The following is a 26,482-nucleotide window of genomic DNA, read 5'->3' on the forward strand; positions in this document are numbered from 1 at the left end:
GTTTCTAGACTTCAGGTCTAACCGAACTTTTTATAAGCAGACGTTCTCCGGTGAGGCCACACCCCTAGAGTAAGCCCATTCCGTAGGACTTGCCATTAGTCCCTAATATTTTGTGAGAAAGCGCGCCCCCTAGAGGTTCACTGCTACTACAGATTCAGAAAAATGGCCATCTCTTGCTAGCAAGAAACTTTATGAGCCAGCCTAAGATATATGAGACTATGTCAAAAAAAAAACAAAAACAAAAACAAAAACCAACAACAACAACATTAGCTCCTTAAAAACAAATTAGCTAGGTCATTATAGAAGAGGCATGCACTCATTTCAAGTCCTTTTATGTATTCTTTATAAAATGTTTTAATACTATTTAATACATAAATTCAAAGTCTTCAATACCATGACAAATGAGGGGATGGGAGAAAATTAACCTGGTTTTACATTTAGATGTCAAGAGAGCATTTCTGTTGCATGCCATAGGTTTTTGGTGGAGGTAGAATGATTTGAAGACTAATAGAAATCACTAGGCCTCTAAATTGGAATGGTTTCTATGCTTATGAGGCCCAGAGTGTGGCAAAGCTATTTACTGGGGGATATGAGTCATATAGATATTTGTTAATGTTAAGGCTTGAGTTATTTAAAAAATCAGGGTTTGAGGAAGGAAGGACTTTTTTTTTAATTCTTAAATTGCTGAGTCAGAATACTGAAGAGTAAATTGGATGCTAAATACAATAGTCTTTGGGTTGGGAGAAAGGAAAGCCAACAGAACAGAAAATTTTTAGACAATGCTGTTGCTTTGCTTTGGCCAAAAGGAATCTAGAAATTATTCTGGTAAATTGAAGAACTCAGTTCCCTATCTTGACCACAGAGTCCAAGCGAGAAGAAGACAACCAATAAGTAATATTGGAAAAAAGAAGGAGTTAGTTAGAACAAGAATGTGGCAAAGGAAGTATAGGATCAAATGCAAAGAGACCGCTGGGACTGCATCGAGTGTTAGAGGAGACCCATGGTGGACATAAACCATCAGGTTCACTACCTCTTACCAGTTGTTCTGAAACAGGTGTTTGGTGAAGTCTCACGCTATCATTTGTGAGCTGAGAGTACCTCTTTTGAAGCATCTTTGGCCCAGATGAGACTATACAGGGACAGCACCTGAGCATTCTCAACAGCAGGCAGGTGAACGAGTGCTGATGCTCATCTTCCAGGTGTTGACTCTCCAGGCTCAGTCCTCACAGAGCCTAGGGTGTGTTGAGGTGTCAAAACAGTGAGCAGATCATCTAAATAGTGAGCCCCAGGGACCATAAAGAATCAGACACAAATTCTGGCACTAATTGTTCTCTTCCCATCTTCCTTTGAGATGCAGGTGGGGAACAGATGTTGGCTTGAGAGGATGAACTTGTGGGCTTTAGTCATGACTGAGATTAGACATATTTGAATTTAAAATTGTAATGGCTAGATAAAGATGGACACATTGTACATATTAATGCAGTACTGTGTAATGTTTCTATACTTGCATATGGCATGTCATTTATAAGTCAGGTTAAATATATCTAGTGACCCAATGTTTATCATTTCTTTAGGGTAAAATATTAAGAATTCCTCTTTGTAGCTTTTGTAAACATGTACACAGCATCTGTAGTCTTATTGTGCAATAGCACATTAGAAATCCCTGCTTCTAATTATCACTTAGTGCCCAGTGATTAGCCAGCCTTTCCATTCAGCCTCTCCCAACCCTCATCAGCATCTGGAGGCTAACATTCTACTCTCTGTTTTCACATTCCGCACAAATGGGAGCATATAGTCATCAATTTTTATACTTGTTATTATCCACTTAGTGATCTCCAATTCTGTCCATATTGTCAGAAATAACAGGATCTCATTCTTTCTTGTATCTGAATGGTGTATCTGTGGGAGACCAGCTCTGAACTGTTGAAGGGTTCATGCATGGAGGAGAGAACAGTTAGGAAGTATTAGATAGAAATGTAGACATAGACAGAGAGAAAGACAGAGACACAGGGTAGCTTTGGGAGGGCTCTGGGTCAATAACCAGTCACTTTGAGATTTATTCCAAAGGGCTTTTTATACAATGCCAAGGGGCAAGGCAAAAGACTTCCCCTTTCAAGATCAAAGTACAATGTACAGCCAAGTGTAGACCCTTCGAAACACCTGATAACCACACCAGTGACCAAATCATCCCATTATACAGCCCTGCAGGGCAAACCAAGCTCAGACTTTCTGACCTTGAGTAAGGCCTTACTGGGAAGCCTCTGTGGGCCCTCACCTGTATCCATACCTCATTGTCTTCACACATCAGTTCATCCTTGACTGTTGTAAATAATGCAGTAAACAAGAGTGTGGGTGCCCTTTAAACATACTGTCTTGTATCTTTTGATTTTTATACCCAGCAATGGCATGGAGTGACTATTTAGTATTTCTATTTTTAAATTTTTGATGAACCTGCAAACCTTTGCCCGTAGCTGTAGTAATTGACATTCTTACCAACACTCCACCTTCTTACCGTACTTGTAAGTTTTGCCTTCTGTAAAAGCCATTTTAACAGGGTGAGGTGACTTCTTGCTATGGCTTTGATTTGTATTTCCCTGTTATTAGAAAAGCTGGTCATTCTCCTCTATATTAGCAAGTGTTTTGATGTCTTCTTTTGACAAATGCCTAAATGCAGCCAAGTTTTTTCAACTGAGTTTTTTGTTTTTGTTTTTGTCTTTGAGTTCTTTGACCTCCTTATATAGTAGATAATTTTGAATGGAAGGCTAAGCAGAGTTATGTTGGAGGAGTCTGCACAGGAAACAATAAAGACAGAATATATTGGCTCAATGATGGAAGTAGGAGGGTATGAACTGGGGTTTCTGGCATTGTTTCAGATTGGATGCTTTTGTGCATCTAGTTCATAAAGTACCTTTCCCACTTAAAAAAATCAGTCTTTAAAATTAGGAATTTAGCAGCACTGAGACAATAGAGTGGCAAACATATTCTAATTCAAAAGTTGTACAAAATAGAACAATCTACCACAAAACAAAACTTTCAGTGACCTTTCCAACACATAAAACAAGATCTTTCATTGCACATCTAGCTACTTTTGGTTTGGGGTATGGATCTGAGGTATTGAGTTTGACTCTAATAATTTCTGAAGGCTTTTTGCTTGTTTTATGGTGTTGGGAATAAAATGCATAGCCTTGCACATGCTAGGTAAGCACTCTACCACTGAGCTATACCCAATACTTGGTTTTTGTTTTGTTTTGTTTTTGAGACATGCAGACGAGGAACTTGCTTTATAACTCAGACTAGTAAATCTCCCATTTCAGTTCTCCAAATATGGAATTATGAAAATTGCATTGTAAGGTATTAATTTTTAAAACTGTAGATAAAAATATGTTTAAGAAGATTCTTGCATTGGGTCGAGAACTTTAGAAAGATATCTATCTATCTATCTATCTATCTAACTATATTTATATCTATATCTGAATCTCAACTTCATCATAAACCAGGGGCATCATGATCAATAGATGGCCTCAAAGGTTGCATGGTGATCCAAAAGTTTTGCTTCTTGTGACACATTTCAACATGAACATCCTCTCTGTTGCAGTCTTCTGGACTCTGATGGCTTTCTTCAGGGGATAGCTTTTCTCTACAAGAAGGACCTTGTTCATGATAGTGTAAAATCTGGTTGCAGATATTCATGGTGATGTTGCAAGTCAACTCTTGGGAATGCTATTAGCAGTGATTCGTCCTTTGAAAATGAGACTGCCTTCTTAGCTCCTATCATCTCTTGGCAATGTTCATTCTGGAATTTTCCCAATAAACTCTAAACATAAGTTGTTAGTTTTAAATTATGAGTCATATATTAAATCTGTTCAAAAGGCATCCTAGACACTATGGAAAACAGAAGACATGTGACAAATACTATAAATGACTGGAGTACGGCAGACACAGTAATTGGTCCAAGAAGGATGACTTAACAATTTTAAGATCTCAGTGCGCTAATGCATTAAAGCTTACATCTCACTCATACAACTTTCTATCATTTCTCAGTTTCCACTAAGACATTTGATGACTTCATACACTCTTAGATATCCACCAGGCTCCTCCGAATCTCACTAACACAAGAGGAACAGGAAAAAATTGATTATCTCTTAGGAGGCCAGTTTCAGATTAGCAAATGTCACTGTATTGGTCAGGGCTGCTGACATGGACTCACCTTGTGGGAAATGTGCCTTATCAATAAGCCCAGGAAGAAAAGGAAATGACCTGGCACATACAGCTGAAGTGAAGACAAGCCATGCATTCTCTGTCATGGAGAAAAAAAAATACGGAGTTCCTATCTTTCAGGAAGTGGTAAGGAAAGCGTCAGAACAGGGGCCATTTCTCAACTGGCTCTGAAGTCTTGATAATTTCAATTGCCACCAAAGGCAAACCATGGACTTGACATTCTAATGGGGAACCACTAAAAATAAAGCTGGCAAAGTATCAGTTACAGATGAAAGATGGTTTTAGTAATTTCCAAATTTAAATTGATATGGTCTTCATAGGCAAACCTTGGGTATCCAAGAAGTTTCTTAATGGAGGGATATGATGAACCTGACAATAGAGCTATTTTTACCAATTTTCATTGTAAACATACAAACTCAAATCTCCTTTCTATTTCAAGTGGAATAAAAATAACACCAGTCAAGGTCATGGGTTCTTCTCTGAGGTGCAAAATATATACAAATTGAATAGAAAATTTAATGTGATATATATTCTTCCAACACCCTTTGTTCCTTAGGAGGCAGATGCTACCCTCCACTAATATACACAAATGTACCTCATTAGGTATTCTAAACAAAGCTTTGCATGCAGAGATTATGATTCTATTTCAGATTTAGCATCATGCATCCTTTCATTTAAACTGAAGGGCTTTCATCTCTTGTTCAGGAGGACAGAACTATCCACAGCTAGGTTCATATGTGGTTCTGGATGTGCAGGGACATTAGTCAATAAAATCCTAAGGCATGTAACACTAAAACAAAGCCCTTTTTGTTTGTGTTTGGATGTTTAATGTAGTCAATATTTGAACATGTTTAATTTCCTTTCATTTCAACTTGCTTCTTTCCAAATCACCATGTGGAGCCACTTTTTTTCAAGATACGGATTTTAATGTAAGAGAATTTTTAATGCGACAAAGATCTGAGAATCATGTGAAAAGGTAAGAAGGCACACTACATCACTGCCTGCTCACCCAGTGTCTGTCCAATTTATACACAGGAGTAAATGCGGCTCAACTTCTTCATGGTCATACTGCTTACATTTTTTTTGTTCATTTAAATAGGCATATCTTGCGATCTGTACAATGCAAGATGAAGAATCTGTCCTGATAGATGGAAGCCTTTGAGGCAAATGCTACTGATTTTAGATTTCCCCCTAGAGCAGTGCTTGCAAACCACACATCACTCTGGGGATTCCTTAAGTGAACACTTGGTGCTACCTTTTAAAGATGAGTCAACTGCTTAGTTCATAAGTTTCAATCAGTCACTTTCCACAACTGTCTCTTTATGGCATTTTGAATTAACTTGCACTGGCACCAGATTTATTTGCATCACTATGTGCTGTATTTTATTTCATACTGTGCTAATAATGCACCTGGACAGTGTGTAAGTTGCTTCATGTTGAAAACTATTTTGCCTATCTCTATGCTTCTGTTGTATCAAACTGTCTACTTGCAAGGGATTGCTCTAAAATTTGCACTGTGGAAACGTACAGATTACTGATTAAAATACTGTGTATCACTATTCCCATTGTTTTCCTAGTTATTTCATGATATTTGATTCAGGGAGACAGTTTCTTCCCCAAGGAACATTTAGTTGTTTCTAGAAACATTTTTGGTTGTCACAACTGGCAAGGGGATACTTTGGGCACTGACTTTTAGTACAGAAGCCCATAGTTGTTAAGTCTCTCCTCTAATGAAGACTGCTCCAAAACAATCATTGGCAGAAAAAAAAAATGCCAGAAAGTGCTGAGGATGGAAAATTTCACATTTAACTGGAGGGACACTTGTGTAATTCCTATGTGTGGCTGCATTCCTCACATTAGGATAGTGAGTACATCAGCAGAGGCATGGCCAGCTTCTCTGTGATTTTAGCAACTTCCTGGGTATAATTATATAGATCCTTTCCTCTCCAGTGTTAATTATGGATATAGAGCTTCTTTTAAGCATCTTAAATGCCTTTCACATTTGCATCTTTTAAACTATATATAAGCTGGGTATGGTGGTACTTGTCTGGAATCCAAGCACTCAGGAGTCTGACTCAGGAAAATCAGCACAAATCCTAGGCCAGCTGGTGCTACGTAGTGAATACCAGCCTGAACGATGGAGAGAGGCCCTGTCTCAAAATACCAAATCAAACAAACAAAAAAACTAAAACCATGTAGATATTACATACACATATGTCTATGGATGGAGCTGGATGGACAGACAGATAAACAGATAAAAGGGAAATATTCACTGGGCACCCAGGATGGGTACCACTTAGTCAATGAACGATACTATTTGTTTAACTTTCCTTAGGACAGACATTTACACACTGACAAGAAGCCAGAATTTGTTCTTAACAGTTCAATAGTATAGAAACTATTAATATATTTAGTTTTTGTTATGTAAAAATATCAAATTACATCCCCAATAGAAACCTCATTTGTCTTTTCTATAGATCTGCAATATAGGATTCCTTAGAAACTAAACATTATAATGTTATAAAAACAGCTATACAGTTTTGCTTTTTCTTCCATCCTTCCCTCTTTGGCTTTTCTTTCTCTTCCTCCCTTCCCATCCATCTTTCTTTTTCTTTTGTGTGATCCAGGCATTTATTTCCATATTTTGAGACTTTTACAGCACTCAACTTGTCACAAGTTGAAGTGTATGCGTGGTGTAGAGTGGTGGAATAGGTCGTCCAGTGGCTCACGAATGCTGGCCTTGATTTGGGAAATCCGAGTGGATAAGAAGGTAGCATTCATGGACAGAATGTGGCTCTTCCATCAAGGGACCATGACATAAAGATCCCTTCCATTTCTAATTCAAAGCATAAGATCAACACATACGCTTAGTTACTTTTCAATAGAAAACTGGACTTCTGTTTAAAACATCTGCAAATGACAAACACCAGTAAAAGAAAAGCACTCTGTGCAAACTGGAAGTCCATAACAAGTTGTCTTTATAATCAGTCCCTCACACTCGAGAGAGTTGGTTCATTCCAGAGCCACATACAAACGCTTCAAGGACAGGGACATGTATACTTTGGTAAATTCTGATGTGACATACTGAGGAAGACACACTAAAGCCTACCACCAGCTTTTAGCAGATGTCTCGTGTTTCCACTCAGGATTACACAGAAGCATTCACTCCTGGCTGAACTATTACACTGCATTTAACAAGTACAGCCACTTCCTGTCACTGGACACCTACCACAATTGTCCCTATTTTAATAATGTCCCAGTGTTGAGACTGCCTCTGCTGTGCATATCTAACAATGCCAAGAATGAAGCCATGGCTACTGGGGTTGTTTGTTGTGTTTTTGTTTTCCTGCTACTGTACTAAGAACTGTGAGTGCTTTAAATGAGCTCATCTTTAAAACTAGCTCTCGACCAACCTGACGGTTGGTGGCGCACGCCTTTAATCCCAGCACTCAGGAGGCAGAGGCAGGTGGATCTCTGTGAGTTCGAGGCCAGCCTGGGCTACCGAGTGAGTTCCAGGAAAGGCACAAAGCTACACAGAGAAATCCTGTTTCGAAAAACCAAAACAAAAAAAAAACAAAAACCACTAGCAGCCACACAGCTTCCTAAGCGGAGTGATTCTTCCTTCCTAAAATGGCGAGTAGACATGGGCATGAGAACATATCAACACTCACGCCCACCCCCAACCTTGCTCCTCACACCAGCTCTATGTCCCAGCAAATGTCCAGGTTGTTGTTAAGCAACAGAAAAACAAAAATGAATCATAATGTTCTCCTCTAAGTTTCCCTTGTTAGGAGTGAAGAAAGTAAAAAGGAAGACTGGATTAACCCCAAGCTGAATTCTATGGCTCTGCAGATTATAGTAAGGAAATGATTAAAGTTCTTCCAAATAAGAATTCTAATCATGCTGAAGCTTGTAACAAATAGTTAGAAAATTAACTCACAATGCATATGTGGCTTACTACCTTAAAACAAGCAGAAAGGAATATAGTCCTTCCTTATCAAACCTCAATTAAAAACAAAACCCTAAAGCCAACTCCTCTTTAAATCAATATTTCTCTAACAGAATCAAATCACAAATATTTTATTAGGTCCAAATCAAAACCTAATTCTACAATTTAGATTCTCCTGTAAATAAAGCGACTTACAAATCTTGACTTGCAACTCTGATTGGTGTTCAACAACTGAGGGTGGAGTTAGCCAGATGGATGAGCAGGTAAAGATGCTTGCCTGCAAGCCTGGTGGCCTGAGTTCGGATCCCCAGAACCCATATCTAAGCAGAAGGAGAGAGCCTGCTGTGGAGTATCACTTTAGCTAGTCAAAGATGTGTTACATTTGTTTAAGCTGCATTTGTTTAATGACGTAAAGAGGTATTGCATTGCCTGTCTAAGGCACCTGATTGGTCCAATAAAAAGCTGAACAGCCAATAGGCAGTAGAGGGACAGGCAGGACTGGTGGGCAGAGAGAATAAATAGGAGGAGGACTCTAGGTTAGGAACAAGAAAGAAGAGAGAACAAGGATAAAAGAGCAGGAGACACCCAGAGCCAGCCAGCCAGGCAGCCAGCCATTAACCAGCCAGACACATAGAAGCAGAAACGAAAGGCACACAGAATGAAAGTTAAAACACCTGAAGGCAAAATGAAGATGAAGAGAAACAGGTTCAACTAAGTTTAAGAGCTAGGGGGACAAACATAAAATAAGGTGAGCATTCATTACTAATAATGTCTCCGTGTCATGATTTGGGGGCTGGCGGGCCAAGAAAGCCTGCTACCAGAACCAGCTCCACAAAGCTGTCCTCTGAGCTCTATGTGCACACTGCAGTTTGTACGTCCCCACACATAACATTTTTTAAAAAGTGTAAATATCTAGCTTAAATTTAACAGTTACCAATTTCCAAGCTACAGGCTACTTTGAAGATATCCATGCTTTTTAATTGTTATCAATGATTTTTAATCATTATTATGGTCAAGGAACAATAGCTAAATATCCCCCCTGCTATTACAAACTATCCCTTGGTTAAGTAAAATGCCCTTCTTAAACCAACTGTTGCTCAGCCTCTGGATTCTTCTGGACACTGTACCTATCTACTTTCGGTCTACACATTGCAGATCACTGGTGTTCCTAGAATGCATACGCTTGGTCTTTAGGGAACAGTTCAAATATTCATCCTTTGGGCTCCCTCTCTACTGCAATAATCAATTTCCCTGCCTCCCAACGCTCCCACCGTGCTTCTTATATTCACCGTAGCATTACCAAGATACTGCAATTATTCGTCAGCGTGACGTCTTCCATCCTTTCTCTCACCAGAAGACACATTCCTTAATGTCATTCTAGGCACCTAAGTGCTCAACATTTATAAATTTATACAGATATTTTTGAGTTATTTTCTCTTAAAGCCTGTTTGCTGAAAGGGTTTTTTTGTTTTTTTTTAAATGTGCGAAAGAAAACTTCAGTATCCACATATCCAAGGAGCTTGCCTCTTATAATCCAAGTTTAACAGACAATAGTTGTGTAAGATTAAAGTTAATTAATTGAATAAAGAAAACTATTTCTAAAGTCCAGGAGCAAAGGACCAACATTATACAAACCTAACATCGTTATAAATCTAAAATACGTTAAGTGTGCTTTAAGGAAGAAATGAGCCAAAACTTTGGCTACCCTTAAAAAAGAATGATTGTAAGGTTATCGAACACTCAGCTTCATGTAGGCATTGAATTAAGCCATTTATTGCTTCAAATGTGTCACCATGAACATTTAAATATACACTACAGCAGTAAGGCCTCATTTTTTTTTTTTTTCACCACCTATAAACTGTGAACTCACACTTGGGCCTTTTGTGCCACCCACTGTTACACAAGTTTTGTACAACAAAGATTCTGCATGTTCTTGGTGTAAATGTAACACAGAATGTTAATTGCTGGCCGTGATGCTTTAATGAGGTAGTTCCATGCTTGGCCATGTATGTATGTATACACTACACATATACACAGCTATACCATTTAGTGACAGGTTCTACTCATTTCTAAGTATTTAATGTAAAATTTTGGTGTATTTCTTTATATACAGTTGGTAAGAGAATCAATTCCTGGTCTCAAAGCTTGCTAATGTGTTTTCTAAGTGACTCAGTAGGCAGAACTTGAGAAGTGAATGAATTCAGGGATGCTCCTGACTTGACAAGGAACTTTCTCTCAAAATAAGGTGACTTCCTCTAGCCAGTTCTCATAGAGTCAATGAGTTTGGAATAGCCACACTGTGTGACTACAGGATGTAAATGCCTTTCATCTAAGAATCTCCAGATAGCACACGACTGAGCTAACAGAACACAATTGTTATACATTACTCAAGGCCTATGAAATCTCCATGAAAACACTATCATGAAATCATAACACATTTGATGATATAAAATACTAAGGACCATATGAACCTGTCTTTGGGGCCAACAACAGTTATAAAGTAGCCTGTGGCAGTTCCGCATCACAGGATCTTAGAGCTGAACAAAGCTCCTCAGATGTATTAAAGCTCTACCCTTTAGGTAGCACTACATAGATTTAACACTGTCTTTTGATTAAGTTCTAAAAGATTCACAAGTGGGCTTCATTAAAACACAAATCTGATGGATTTCATACATTTCAATAAAAAGGAAGTATGATATAATAACTATCTTTGAAGTTTCAACAATTTTTCCTACCCATCATCCAGAAGGTATTTTAAAGGAACCCTCCACTATGTACAGTCCATCAGTCATTAGCACCTATAGAAGAAGACCTTAGGAGTGCTCTGAAGACATCTACAACAAGCAGTACTTTGGTTTCATGAAGCCCAGGGTGATAAAGACTTGAATTAACTGCCACATCACGGTATCATAGAATTAAACACAGAGCTGAAGTTTAAGGTCTCTTTAGTCATACTGGCCACACTGATTCCAATCCAAACATCTACAGTCATTATTTCCACTTATCTGCTGTAATTAGGTTTCTTTTTAAACCCTTAGATTCAAAGCAAAGCCAGAGAAATATCTTAGAAAAATACATTTGACACTTCCAATTTACATTAAAAATGTCCTTCCCTTATTCTCATAACACAATTTCCAACCATTATTATAGAAATCATAGATTACATAGCATTCTGCATGCTAACCACTAATCTTTTTTAGATTATGAAAATTAGAAATAAATTGCAATTAAGAAATTTTCATAATTAAGTGTGTAAAGTATAAATACAAGTTATTTTTTTAAAAACTTTATTTTAACACCTAATACAATTCCAATTTAAGGATTACTCGCACAAAAAAATAAACACATTTGGTATAAAAATGTATCACTTTAACGCCCTTTCCCCCATAGGCCCCACCCCCACCCTCTTGAGCTGCACTCTGTCTGGATGCAGAACACATAGACTAATGGCACCAATCAGGTCTCACCCACAGGAGTTTCTGTTTATGTACCCAGGTACTCTAGAGGACACCAGCCCACTTTATGACATGAACCAATCCCTTCAGCCTGCTGAATGAGTTTCACAAAGAAACAAAGCTTATTATAAAGGCATCTTAAAAACCATTATCGTAAATCCTTTTTAGAAGGACTGACTTTTTTTTTGTTTTTTTGTTTTTGTTTTTTTTGCAACCATTTATATACAGTGTAACATAACAGCTCTGGAGTACAGTACATGCAGCAGAATATACCTGTTGAATATAAAATACTTTCTTAAAATCTTCATCGTTGGAATTCTTTGAAGTTTAAATTATAGAATGCCCATTACTTTGAGAAAATGGTTGAGGAGTACAAATGTCTGCATATGTTGGCCACAGAAATAATCCAAGGCTAACTGGAATAATATTCTTAGCACACCAGGAGTGCATAAATAATTTACTTACATTATTAAAATACAACTCATAAAATTCAAGTTCAAGATCTTATAGGATTGTCTATGTAAATCCTTTAAGTGGTTGCCTAGAAATGAGTCGTCTCTTCTTTCTCGTGTCTGACTTTCTGAGTCCCGTAAAAAATGCCACGCTGAAGCTCTTCCTTCCTCCAGGGAAGCAGCAGCTCTATTTGTGTCGACTGCCTCTCCTCTTCATGGCAGCGGTGCACTGTGGACAGTACCACTTCCCCTTCGGGGCTTCTGTCAAGCCAACACACCCATAGTGGAACCACTCTATCGGGCACTGGGAAACAAAGTGAAAAAAAGTGTTGGGACTTCTAAAGAATAGATGGAAAAAGTGCTCAGGAGACAGAGTATTTCAATAACCAAAGTGAGATCCGTGCAATCATATTTCTTGATCCCCGCAGTGCCTTAGAGGTTACTGAGTTCAACTGATCTGCCTCATGGACCGAGAATTGGAAGCACAGAGAAAGGATGCTTCTTTGGTAAGGAGGCTCATGGACTCTACAATCTGAACACTAAAGAATGAACATTCACTCACTGTCATCTACTTGGACCGCTAGACAGAGCCATCTTCCAAAGACAAAAGAGACGAATCTTATACGAAGAAGGAAAGTAAGTACACTGAAGATTTTAAGATATTCAGACCTAAGTGTTCTAGGAAGTGGAATGAGTTAGCTGTAACTAAAGACATCAAGTGGGACAGCTGTGCTTCCTTTCTGGCGCTCCATTCAGAGACAGGGAGAAAAACTCTGTGAAACATTCCGAAACTCTTCTTTCCACAGGAGTCATGACACCCACAAGAGCACAGGAGGAACCAGAGGGACCCCAGAGGACATGGACTCCCAGTCAGCATCTTCACTAGCTCTGGAAATTGGGGGGGGGGCACTGCTTTGAACATCCCCCCTACACACACACACACACACACACACACACACACACACACACATACACACACACACACACACACACACACACACACACACACACACGTGACTGCACAGGGCGGTTGGGGAGCACACTGTTCCCACCCTGTCAGGGAAGAAACACACACGACTGTCACTGTGTCAAGCCAATCTTTGGTATTCCTCAGACCGTTTTACAAATTCCACTCTTGTTAACATTGGGATTCCGACACCACTGGTGTCACCACTGCCAGAGGGTTCCAGCTACTCCTCTGAAGTAGGAGAGGAACAAAAGGGGCCCTGCTGTAAGGCAGGCAAGGAATGAGTCAAAACCACTGACAAAAATCTGCTCAGTATTTAGTCAAACACGTATCTTTAACCAAAATTAAGTCCCTGCCGTGGTTTGAACATGAAATTTTCCTGAGAAGCTCCGGGGTTTGAACAGTTGGTCCCCAGCTGGTAGCACCATTTAGGAAGTTTCTAGAACCTTTAGGAGAGGGAGCCTTGCTGGAAATACTTCCCTGAGGACAGGTTTGGGGTTCTATAGCCTGCTACTACTTCTGCCTGCTGTCTCACTTTCTGTCTCCTGTGTGGGGGTGAACTGTTGATTACCAGGCAGCTTCTGGACTGCCAGGCCAACCACAAGGTCCTGCTACTGTGCCTCCCCTGCCAAGATGCACTGGATTCCTCTGGAACTGTAAGCCCCAAACCCCTTTTCTCTCCCAAAAGCTGCTCTTCGTCAGGGCATCCTTATCAAGTAACTACAGTTTCCTAGGGAAGGAAGCAGGAATGCCTTCCTTCAAATCTCCCCATTTCCCCATTAGAGACGGCTCGTCCCAGCATGAGTCTCTGGTGGAGGGAATGCTGAGGGCTGCGATAACCGAGGAAATAACCCACATTAGGTCCACCTTGTTCCCAGGCTTCCTCTGCTTACAAGAATGGAGGACTTTGCCGGGCGGTGGTGGCGCACGCCTTTAATCCCAGCACTCGGGAGGCAGAGCCAGGCGGATCTCTGTGAGTTCAAGGCCAGCCTGGGCTACCAAGTGAGTTCCAGGAAAGGCGCAAAGCTACACAGAGAAACCCTGTCTCAAAAAACCAAAAAAAAAAAAAAAAGAATGGAGGACTTTAAAGTCTCATTTCTTCAATGTGGTAAACGGCCTGGACTTTAGAAATCACAGTATCTTTAGCAGAAAGAAAGGGAAGCACTTAGAACTGCTAGAAGTAACTCTCGAGAATTTAATCTAAACTTAACATTGTAACACTCCCTTAAAAAAAGTTAAGCAGGGAACTCATGAAGGGACATGGTCCTGCTGTGGATATGTAGATACTCCGATCAGAAGAATGTAGCTATCATAAATGAAAACCTGATTTTCAGATCGGAAGATACAGTTAATAAGACAAATACTCAATTATCAACAACTTTTTACATTCCAAATAGAAAAATGCAATACTCACATCTTGGTTATCACATCCCACCATCTCGCCATAGGATACCTAGTTGAAAGAAAATTAGACAAACTAATTATAACTATGTAATAAGCACTGAATCTAAATTAGGTATTTATGATGTCAGAGAACAGAGAGAAACTCACTGAAAATACAATGAAGGAGCTGGGAATAGGGTGATTTTGTTATCTTTCTTAAAAGACTATGGGACAAGGGGATAGGCCCAGAAACCACCTGCTCTTTGGAAATCTGAAAGAATTCACTACATAAGCCACACAGAGTGGGAGTCAGATTTGTGGTTGTGGTCCTTATGGGAAAACTAAAGTTTCTTTCTGGCTATCGACCACCTGATTGGTTTTATATCCTCCTGGGTCACTTCTGCATCAACAGAGTCTGCTACTGAGACCAGAAGGAGACAGCAGATGTCCTCAATGACCCTCCACATAGTTTCTTTGAGATAGAGCCTCTCAAAATTAATAACATACATAACAAAACAACAGAAAATATAGCCAACTCTGCTAGAAGTTAATTTATAAGAATATAAAATGGTTTTAAAAGGCACACATACTAAAGTCAACTAAAACAATCATTCATACAAAAGTTCAAATTGGTGCATTGCATTTAAGAGAAAATAATACTTAGTGCTGAACTAAGCTTTAGAAAATGCTGTGCATATCAATTTTAGGTAGCAGAAATAGATGTGTATCTTGGTAGACTGTATCAAACATTTATAACATCATTGTATTTGAATGGATTAATATAAAGTTAGTATAAAAGCAATTATGTTGAAAATGATGTTCATAATACTTGTTATTTAAAAGAAATGAGAACTGTAACATAATCTACAGCTAGGGATAGACTAAATAAATTATGGTGCAAAGCATGAGAGCAAACATTGAAAAAAATGTTAATAAGAACCTTGTTTAGTGAGCAATAGATAGTTACAGGCATACAAACATGCCACGTCCATATACCCATATATATTATATGTACATAACTGGTATGGAATGAATGTTTGTATTCTTCAAAATTCCTATTTTGAAGCCATAACCCCTTGTAACTGATGAGTGGGCCTGTGAGGAGTGGTTATGGTTAAGTAAAGCCAGAATCTGATGGTTCCAGTGGTTATACGAGAAGAAAAAAATGAAGCTGGCACATGCTTGTATATCTGCACAATATGGTGTCCCTGTCTCCCCATGAATACACAGGTAACTGTCTTCAAACTATAAAAGTGGCCTTACCAGGAAGCTAGTCAACAAGTGCCAGAGTCTTGGCTCTCCCAGTCTCCAGAACCATGAGATGAGTCTCTGCTTGGTAAGCCACTTGGCCAGTAGTATATTATATCAGCCAACATATACGCAAAGTACATAGTGGTGTGACATCCAATTATCTCACCACTGACTGTATTGGAAGGCTGACATTCTATGTCACTCACATGCTTCTTTATATTCTTGGTATTTACAGCAAATATGCTACTTTTATAAGAGGAAAATTTTGCAAGTAAGTCATCTTGATTTTAGCCAGAATAAAAATGTGCTGAAAATGAAACCGTTATCTTCCTTCTTGTTTATTCAGACTGCACTTTTATAGACAGGCCCACATTTTTACCTGATTACAGATGCAATATCGAGGTTCATTGGGGTCATAAGTCCAGTCAACTTGACTGTTGGAATCAGATTCGGGCACTACTGTTGCTTGCTGGGAGACTTCCTGTACTACAGTTGAAGATGAAGAACATAAAGATAAGGAAGAAGAGGAGGAAGAGGAGGAGGAGGAGGATGACTGCTGGCTTGAAGACTTCGTGTTGTTTCTGGAAAACAATTAAAGAAAGATCAGTCTTCTTTGCTCATCAGGAGAGGTCCCCTAAGGGTGACTACTAGTAACTGACATGAAAGAAAAGGATACATCCATGCCTGATGCTACGTTAAAGAATCTCATACAGAAGCAACTTCCCAGAGCAAGGAAAAGCTACATTGTTTTCAATAGTTTATTTTAAAAATAAATACAAGAAAATTCTCTTAAAATGTTTCAACTTTTAAAAATAATTTCTAAATTAAAGTTACTATCTACTATTGACTTAAAACTTTTGGCAGTGTTCAAGAATAGCTACACTATCTCACATTATATTTTTACAGTAAACTGAACAGTTCTCATCAAAACCCTAAATACAAATATACCAAAGTATTTGGTAAAAATCTTTCTAACAAACATCAGGGGCATGTGCCCTATGCCTACCAAGCATAGAATGTCAAAGTTGAGAGTATCAAAATTCATGAATTGTTCACCACCAACTCTATTCTAGAGTTCTAAGTGCAGAAACTTATTATAAGGCGTTAAATTAAATTTGGGCAATTATATCAATTTTTAAGGTATATATATAATAGTTCTGTGGATATTTTACATTGATCATTCTTTCAGGAATTTTGTAGAGAAACAATACATTTAAAAATAAAATTAAAATATAATTATTAGATAATTCCTTTCTTTTCTTTTTTATTTATTTTTCTCTCATATATTACATTCCAACTGTAGTTCTCCTTCCCGTCTCCTGCAGATCCACTCCTCCTCAGTTTCCCTTCAGAAAAGGGCAGGCCTTCCAGAGGTATCAACCTAACACAGCATATCAAGTTGCACTAAGACTAGGCATAGCCCCTCATATTAAGACTGGATGAGGCAACCTAGAAGGGGAAAAGGGTCCCAAAGCAGACAAACGAATCAGAGACAGCCTCGGTTCCCACTATTAAGAGTCCCCAAAACCACTAAGCTGCACAACAATAACACAAATGCAGAGGACCTAGGTCAGACTCAAACAGGCTCCCTGCTTGTAGGTCCAGTCTCTGAGACCCTATGAGCCCTCGTTAGCTGATTCTGCGGGCTATTTTCTTGTGAGATAATTAATTCTTTTGGCCTAGCATTTATCCCTTTTATATCTTCAGACAAAGGGTCTCCTCTGTAGCCTTGTGGCCTCAACTCCCTGTGTAGACTAGGCTGGCCTTGAATTTGAGGTAATCTTCCTGCCTCTGCCTTCCAAGTGCTAGGCATACAGATGAGCATCATCATGCTTGGCTTGAATTTTCAGTATGCATAAGTACTTGGTGTATCCATTACCTTAGATGAATAGTGGCAAATGATGAGTTTTCATTTCCACAGTTCACACAACCACCCTAAGTCGCTCACACACCAAATCTAGGGATGTTTTCATATAATCAGTTTTGGGGACATAAGCAAAAATTCAGATGCTTTACTTTTAATCAAAATGAAAAATCTTGTGTAAAAAACTTCCTGGGATACAATTTGTACTTTATATTAATTAACCATGAACCACCTAAATTAAAAATGGAAACAGTATCATAAAATGATTTATCTGAAAGAATAAAAGAAAGTAAAAAGAAGTCATTTATATACAAAGTCAGAAAAACTGCAAACGACTTTAGTTGAAAGACTTCCAGCCTGCAAGGTAAGGAAGGCAGTGCAAACAGCTGTCTGCCTGCCCACCCTAGCATTCAGCTGGGGCCACTGCACCCGCCTTGGTTAATTCCCGGAGGCTCAGCTGAGGCACACAGTACTGAGCAAAGGCACGCAGCACATCCATTACAGAACTTACTTGCTCTTCCTGCCACTTCGTGAGTCAGCTGCCGAGGAACTGGCATTCTGTGTTAAGGTCGTCATGAGTGCCGATGAGGAGGAATAGCCAGCTGTTTCTCTGGGCATCGAAAATTCTTTTCCCAGCTGAAAGTCATTATTCTTAAATGCTTCATAACTGGCTTTTAAACTTGATGTTCTTCGTCCTTCTTTCATCTTAAGTAGACATACATTGACAGCATTAATATATGTAAATATATATTTTCTCCTTTAAGCGTTACAAGTTATGGCTATTTAAGTCATTTCATGTAAAGATTCAAAATCATTTTTATGCTAAATTGAGAAAAACTATGGGAAATAGAACTTCTTAACTTGCACTGTGTGCAAACTACAGAAATGAGCTAACTGCAGCCACCACAAGTCCAGCAGAAAGCCCGACTGTGGAGAGAGAACAGTAACGGTCCTCACAATGAGAACAAGGCTGCCGGAGCACTGACTGGGAGGAGGTCGGAGTGCGAGATGCACGATGCACCACGCTCTGCCCACTGACCCCCTGCAGTATTAACAAAGCACCACCCAGCCCGAACGCCCACTTCAAACCGAAGCCACACGGCATCGGAACCCCGTCTCTCCGCACCCAGCGGTCGCTCTCAGGGTCTGCCAAGGACAGGGACAGAATGTGCCATCTGCCTCTAAACCCTGCCTGGTACCTGGGCTGTTGCTTGCACTGCTTGAGCTGCTGCCATGGTGATGGCCCCTGCACCAGTCCCTGAAGATAAGGAGCCAATATTATAGGATGCCAGGGGTTGGGACGAATTCACGTTGTAAGCATTGTTGGAGGAAGCTGTGGAATTATTATTTCGACAACCTGTAAAGTAAAGAAAAAAATCGGTTGCAGAGAACACAATGTTACTGAGTTTAAACTACGTTATTTATTATCATTTCCAGTATATATAATCATTAAATTAAAATTCTTCAGGTACTTTAGGAACTGAATCAAAGAAAAATGGAAGCCAATTTCCCCTTTTCTACTCTCCACATGTAGACTGTACAGGTGACACATGTATGAATTATAACCCTGAGAGCCTCTCCATCCCCTTACTCCAACACAAACACAACAAGTGAATTATCACACTGAAGAAAACAAACTTACCCAGTGTGTTCTCCTTAGAAGCATCAGATGTAAGGGTGGACAGAAGAGCTTCAGATTTGAATTTCTTTTCAGGGATATGATCTGTTGCTGTATGGTGAGAAGTTGGATTATATTTCCTTTCTGAATAAAGAGAAAGAATTCACACAATTTTAAACTTTGGAGGACTATAGACAGGGCATAAGAATACTTCTACCTTTGTATAAACCAGTATAGTTACGATCTAGGTTCCCCATGAAATGGTCATTGTGCTCACCAAGGAGAGGACAAGCAAACAGCCTTTGCCACGCTTCACCGAGAGAGTAGACACTTCAAGCACTTCAGAAACTTTAGGAGCAAAATACTAAAGACAACCCATGATGCACTACGGTTTCACATATACCATGAGAGGAAGTCCATTTTAATATATTGCCTATCATTGAGAATAGCTTTCAATTTACCACTCTTTCCTATTGAATTATCATGTCAAAAAAAAAATTAAAAAAAGCAAGACTATCTACTAGCCATTCACACAGCAATTCCTTTTCTCACTAACTCATTAATAGTGAGATTCTATCACACACTAAATGTTAGGCTAAGCACTGAGTCAAGGCTGACCAAGACATACCTTATGAAGAAATACTGTTCAGGTCAGCCACGATACTCCCTAGGTCTATGAAAGCTGACAGGTGCTGCTGGTATTTCTATACACTCTGTCTCTATGTTTGTTGGGGGGCCATCCCACCCCCACTTTTCCCCAGAGTACTCTTGAGCAGGAGCAGCAGGAAATATTAGATAGAAATATGGCTAGAGAGAGACAGACAGAAACATAGAATAGCCTCGGGAGGGCCTGGATCCTTATCCATCAGGCCCCGACTGTATCTGCCCAAAGGGCTTTTAAAGGAATGCCGGGGTGGAACAAAAGACCTCCACCCAGGCATGGCCAAGTGCAGACCCTTCCAACCACCTGGCAACTTTGCCCATGGTCAAATCACCCCCTTATGCAGCTATACTGTGTCAGGCAAACTCAGATCTCACAGGGAAACTTCTGAGGACTCCCACATATGTTTATAGAAGAGACTCCCTGTTCCCAGATTAAATACACTTTGCTTAAATGTAAAAGTCTGTAAGTAAACTGTGACAAAAGTCTATTTTTAAAAAGAGAAAGGGAAAGATATTTCTCAATTGGTTATGTGGAGTTAATAAAGAGAATATATAGGTGACATTACTGAGTTTTAAACTATACTTGAATCAAACTTACTTTCCACAGGAGTATGTGAATGAGCGTGGTGATTGTTCACTGGCTGAGAAGGAGTATCTAATTCCAAAGATCCTAGAGAGGGGCACAGAAACAAACCAGAATTAAATGTCACCATAGAACTTTACACATCAACCAACCATAAGCAATGTGTCCCCTCACAGATGACTGCCCAACTCTGGTGCATAACCTATCATTTTAGCTAGACATGTAGAGGGTCATGACCTTTGATTTCATCCTCAACAATCCTCTCTCTAAGCCAAGATTCATTTCTCAATATTCACTTTAAGTATACAACAGTTCAAGGCATGCTAATGTCTAATTAGGGACTCTCTGGTGCTGGGTGATACATAAATAGGAAAAGGGAGCATCACAGCTCTATTGATGGTGAGATCTAAAAAATTCAACCTAACAAAGATTCACTAGGTAATCCTCAAGGTCTAGGTATGAGGACATTACTGCACACAGAGAAATTCTTTCAATCACGAAAATGAAGTGTGATACTGACAACTCCAGAAAAGAATTCAGGGCTTTGCCCACAAAAGGTGAAGGGTATAATTCCTAATACCAAACTTGAAGATACTTCTAAAGAAATTCTCTGAGTTTATTCCCTTGAGATAAAGTCATGCCAGGGGGCAGGGTGGAACCGTTTTTGTAATGTGATCCAGTTCCATTTCATGTGTCTGTGTCCTCAGAGTAGATGTTTTTATTAACCCTCTTGAAGCAGTGAGTAGGCGGGCATAGGGTATTGTTATCCACAGCTACCACCAGCATTTCCAAAGGAAAAAAACCTTCAAAGGCAGTTATACAATATTTCATTTTGTTCCCCAACACCCATTATCCTCAGATAGGCTTCCTCCAGAATAAAGGTATTGCCAGCAGAGAAGACATTATGTGAAGCGACGATTTACTTTTAAATTTAAAAAAGCAATTCTCGCTAACAGGCCCATGCCTGGCTTCTCCAGATGAACCTCACATGTCTGATAAACACAGAGCTTGGGTACCCTGCAGTCATGAAACCCACTATCTGGCAGGAGACCCAGGAACAAGTGCTGGCTGGTGAACGCACCAAGGTACAAGGTCTGTTGGAACACTGTAATTGAATTTTCACAGAACTCACCCTCCACACTCTATGACTACCTACCTCCTCTGGCCCTACTCCCAAACTGTCTGCTTTTATTTCACCTATTTAGGCTGGAAGAGATTCTAAATCAGTTAAAAACAGAGATCTTGTTCACATTTTGAGGAAGTCTCCAGAGTTAGGCCCAGGAAGTATCTGGTCCTAGGTTGGAGTACTGCAGGTTAAATCTTGATAGATAGATAGATAGATAGATAGATAGATAGATAGATAGATAAGATAGATAGACAGACAGACAGACAGATAGATTAAAAATACACTAGCATGGCTTCTAGGTTGGAGTACTGCATGTTAAATCTAGATAGATAGATAGATAGATAGATAGATAGATAGATAGATAGATAGATAGATAGATAGACAGACAGATAAAAATACACTAGCATGGCTTCTTCTGGTAAGGGGAGACTTTGGAAACAAAAGAGGAAGTGTCATGGACCCACTGGAGATCTCAGTACACACAGGTAAGGCAAAGCTTCAAGAAGTTCCTAAGGGAAACCCCGTCTTTCTCAAAGCCTAAGCACCTGAAACAGACTTCATTGGGTCTCACTCCTGGCACTTGCCTTCCTTTGCCTCTTCCTTCTCGCCACTGACCAGATTAGCATACGAAGACATGAAAAATGGAAGGTGTGTCCAATGTGGAGCCAATAACCACAATCACAGTGCTCTAGAGCCTGAGGCAACGAGGTTTTATATAGCAAGATCACGTCTCAAAGTAAAAACAAGACAAAATGGAAAGACTTTGTATGTTATTTTCATAAAGAGTGAATGGGATGACATCTTGTATTATCTCTCTCAGTTTCGATGACTCCAAGTTATGAGACCCAGATGCCACCCTCCACCAAAGGGCATGCATGCATTATTTGAAAGGCTTCTGTGAGAAGATGTCTCCATGGTGATTGTCACAGGTAACTTTCCACAAGAGATGAAAAACCATAAATTTTACTTACGTCTCTCTAATATTTCCGTAATCCCAGCATTATCAGCTTCCAGCTCCATTTTAAATTTAGCCAGCTCCTGATCCAGTTTTCTCAAGTGGCGATCTACCTGTTTCAAAAAAGATAAAAGATAATACCCAAATCTGGGACCCTGCTAGACTACAGTTTAATGAAGAAACTTAAATCTTTGTTTCTTCCAGCAAATTTGTCAATCAACCTACATCTTAGGGTGCTAGGCCAATACTCTCTCAATCTTATGTTTAATAAACCAGAGTTTCAAATACATTAGAAAACGTTCTATGACCAATTTTCAGAGGTGGGGCTGTGAAAATCCAAGCAAGTGCCATTCTGAGGGCTGGAGGACTAGCAATGCTTCACAATATGCCTAAGTTACCTTCTGCTCGAACTCTACCCTGGAGTCATCTACAGTGTCCTACAGAACTGCCCTAGGCCTAACGAAGGGACACAGGCAATCAGCGCTGCACAGCAGGAAAGGGAACCATTCCAACTGCAGACGTTTATGCAAGGGCTCAGATAAAAGAGTAAAAAAGCCAAAAATCTTCATTTCTGAAACAGTTTGGCTAAAATGGTTTTATTTGTAATACTACTGCCTTAGTTATGATGGCAAATTTTTATCTTATGATTTGCTTATAGATCTTTCCAATAACTTAGGAAAATTATGATACTTTCAACTAGCAGTATTCTAATATATTTGTAAGATTAATGTTAAATATTTTCCAATATTGTTGTTCCAAACTTACTATTTTAAAAATGAACAAACAATCCATCACATTCTTTGAACTGTATTTTTCTTGCAACACTGACAAGATCTTTTTTCAAGATCTAGCCTCACTGGATTACTGTTGGGACTAATGACAGCAGAGGGCAGAGAAATGGTCCAGTGGTTAGAAATGCTTATGCTCTAGCACAACATTGAGGGTGGGTACCGACCAAAGCTTAGGGTTTGTGCACATGAGCACAAATGCCCGTGGGTGCCTTTGATGGCTCCAGCTGCAGAGGATCCAAAACCCTCTTCCAGCACCCACGGGCATTTGTGCTCATGTGCACAAACCTATATAACAGATAATCACAAATATGCACAATTAAAATAAAAAACAAAGTCTCAAAAACAAAACAAACAAGTTGCTGGACATGGTGGTTCATGCCTTTAATTGGGAAGTAGAGGCAGGGGATCTCTGTGAGTTCGGGGCCAGCATGGTCTACACAGTGAATTCCAGGTCAGCCAGAGCTACACAGTGAAACATCTCTTCTCTTTTCCACTCCTCCCCCCAACAACAGCAAGCCCAGCCAAACCAAACCCAACCAAACCAAACCCAACCAAACCAAACCCAACCAAACCAAACCAAACCAAACGAACAAGAATGGCTTTCTTATATACACCACAATGTACTACAACATAAAACGAAGAAAAAACTCTCAATTGTTCAATTAAGTACTTTGTTTCTAACATGAGGAGGAAGAGGAAAACACCAGCAAAATACAAGATGCAGGACAGATGCTACTGAGGCCAGGTAACTCGGTTTTCTGTGCTTTAGATGTCTTCTTAGTTACTTTTCTGTTGATGTGATAAAACATCATGACCAAAAGCAACTTTAGGGAGGAAACGTTTATTTTAACTTATCACTTGTAGCCCATTATTCCAGAAGTAAGGGCAGAAACTCAAGGTAGGAAAATGGAGGCAAGAACTGATGCAGAAGCCACGGAGGAGTGCTTCTTACTGGTTGCTCCTCATGGCCTGTTCAGCCTGCTTTCATATAGCACTCAGGACCACCAGCCCAGGGATGGCACCACCCACAATGAGCTCTGCAGAGGGTAGCTGTTCTGTCTATGACCTTGAAGCACCACCCCTAGAGATACAGCAGGGAGGTAACTGCTCCACCTGCCTATGACCTTGAGATACATGCCCCTGGGGCGTGGCCTCTCAGCAACCCTTAAGACCTGAGATGCAAGTAGGCATCCCTCTGCCCTCTTCGCTCCCTCGTAGGACTTCCATGCAGGACTGATTCAGGCAGCTGGAACAGTGTTCCAGAACCTGTGTCAATTCTGTTCTTCACAGTGAGTTTTTCCCCTTAGTAAGTTCTTTGCCCTTTAAACAGACTCCATGGATTTCTTGTTATAGAACTGGACCCTCCCATATCCATCAAGAACTGAGCCACAGTCTTGCTGTAGTGGTTAGATTAAGAATGCTACCCACCCCCCATTGGCTCATTTGAATGCTTAGTCACCAAGGGTAGAACTGTTTGAAAGGATTATAAACATTAGGAAGTATGGCCATGTTGGAGGAAGTGTGTCACTGGGGGAAGGCTTTAAGGTTTCAAAAGCCCATGCCAGGCCCAGAGTCTGTTCTCTCTCTCTCTCTCTCTCTCTCTCTCTCTCTCTCTCTCTCTCTCTCTGCCTACTGATCAGGATGAAGCTCTCAGCTACTGCTCCATTGGCCTGCCTGTCCTCACCCTAAATTTTAAGACATTACTCTTTCCAATTTTATAAGAAAAACCATAGCTCAGATGGGTTAAGTAACATGCCCAAAGTTATAAAGCTTTTGTATTATAGACATAAGATTTAAATTTTTCCTACATATAATCTATTATGCTTTATCATTTGTATCTAATGCCTTCTAAAACTGTGTATAGGAACCAACTGTTCTTTTTCTTTTTAAACTCAGAGACATATAATTTAAATAGCAAAACTAGCAATACTGTCCTAATCTTTTAAATTTTAAATGTTAGCAACAATATTCAACATATTACTTTATAAGTTTTCAGTCATTTAAAGTCAAGTTATCACTTCATATTTACATGCAAATTACTCTTCAAAATTTGGCAGCAGTCATAGCCACAATATTTAAAGTCTTCTGGTGTCATATGTTCGAGATACTTTTACTCCTATTCATAGGACACAGATAACTTTTGAGCATCCTCTAATGGAATTTCCTTTTCAACAAAATAATAACCACAGATCTCCATTATTCAACATATAGTGTCTCTTTCATTGTCAAAATTCAATCTCAGGGGAACTCAGACTAATGAAATGCTCTTATTCCAAAACACTTAACACAATGAAAACCTTCCATTGATTTATCTAAAAAACAATAAACAATGAGCTTCTAATATATACTTGGCACTAGGCTAAACGGCGGGCATATGAAGACTGTGAGATAAATCTTGGCCTTCATAGAAATTAGAATTTTACCAATAAATCAAAATTCACAAAAATTTTAACATAATAAAGACCTCAAGAAGATACAGTGTAAATGTAGCAAATAAAGATCAGTTCAAAGGGAGTGGTTAAGTAGTGAAGGAATAAAAGATGCAACAATGTGATACTGGGCTGTGGTAGACACAAAGGTATCAATGACTTAGCGAAGAGCACATTGTATTTAATACATGGAAAGGAGTAATCATACAAAATGTCAAACAGTCAAACAGTATGTTCAAAGTGAAAGAAAGAATGGTCTAGTCTGTAATTTAAAGACTAGAGAAGGGAAAACGCTGGAATCGCAGTTGGGAGGGTGGTCTAAAGTGATATGAAGGTGTTTCCCCCACACCACACACTCAATTCACCCTAGCTCTCTACTTAAAAATCTTTATTCAATATAGCATTGATGAAGTTCACTAGATGGCTCAGAAGAAGCAACAGAATTCAAAGAATTAAAAATCCTCAAAACTAATTTCCTACTTCAGCAGGCACAGCAGCCATAACCACCCTAAGGGTGCAGCTCTGGAAATGGCTTCTTGATTTAAAAGCAACTGTGAACTAATTACTTTAGAAGCAACTCTTGGGCAATTCGAATTATTTTTCTTAAATTTATCATTGCTATACTTACTAAAATAAAATTAGAAGTCAGAAAGTAAGTTGACTACAAGATTTAACTTTCGCTAAAACCCTCAAGACACAGCTATGTAAACAGTAGTGAAGGGCTATAAAAAAAAGCTGAATTTAACTGAAACTACATGCCTTCTCTCTACTCATGTAA

At 39.4% G+C, this 26,482-nt stretch overlaps 1 protein-coding gene across 2 annotated transcripts in view; it reads right to left on the minus strand.

Annotated features, from left to right (window-relative positions):
* Nucleotides 1-9,918: 9,918 nt before the first annotated feature.
* The window catches only part of Ing3 (inhibitor of growth family member 3), a 30,214-nt gene continuing 13,650 nt past the window's right edge, over nt 9,919-26,482 (minus strand). Inside the window, exons 5-12 of one of the 2 annotated variants that reach the window (XM_037203495.1) lie at nt 22,501-22,597; nt 20,419-20,490; nt 19,182-19,268; nt 18,739-18,896; nt 18,051-18,244; nt 16,055-16,256; nt 14,456-14,494; nt 9,919-12,378 (exon numbers count right to left, since the gene is read on the minus strand). In XM_037203495.1, the coding sequence (XP_037059390.1) occupies nt 12,262-12,378; nt 14,456-14,494; nt 16,055-16,256; nt 18,051-18,244; nt 18,739-18,896; nt 19,182-19,268; nt 20,419-20,490; nt 22,501-22,597 (966 nt within the window). In that variant the 3' untranslated portion in view covers nt 9,919-12,261. Of the gene's footprint in view, nt 12,379-14,455; nt 14,495-16,054; nt 16,257-18,050; nt 18,245-18,738; nt 18,897-19,181; nt 19,302-20,418; nt 20,491-22,500; nt 22,598-26,482 lie in introns of both variants that reach the window. The other variant, XM_028873008.2, reaches the window with a different exon arrangement.

This window comes from Peromyscus leucopus, chromosome 3 (genome assembly GCF_004664715.2).
Source record: "Peromyscus leucopus breed LL Stock chromosome 3, UCI_PerLeu_2.1, whole genome shotgun sequence".
Classification (NCBI taxonomy): domain Eukaryota; kingdom Metazoa; phylum Chordata; class Mammalia; order Rodentia; family Cricetidae; genus Peromyscus; species Peromyscus leucopus.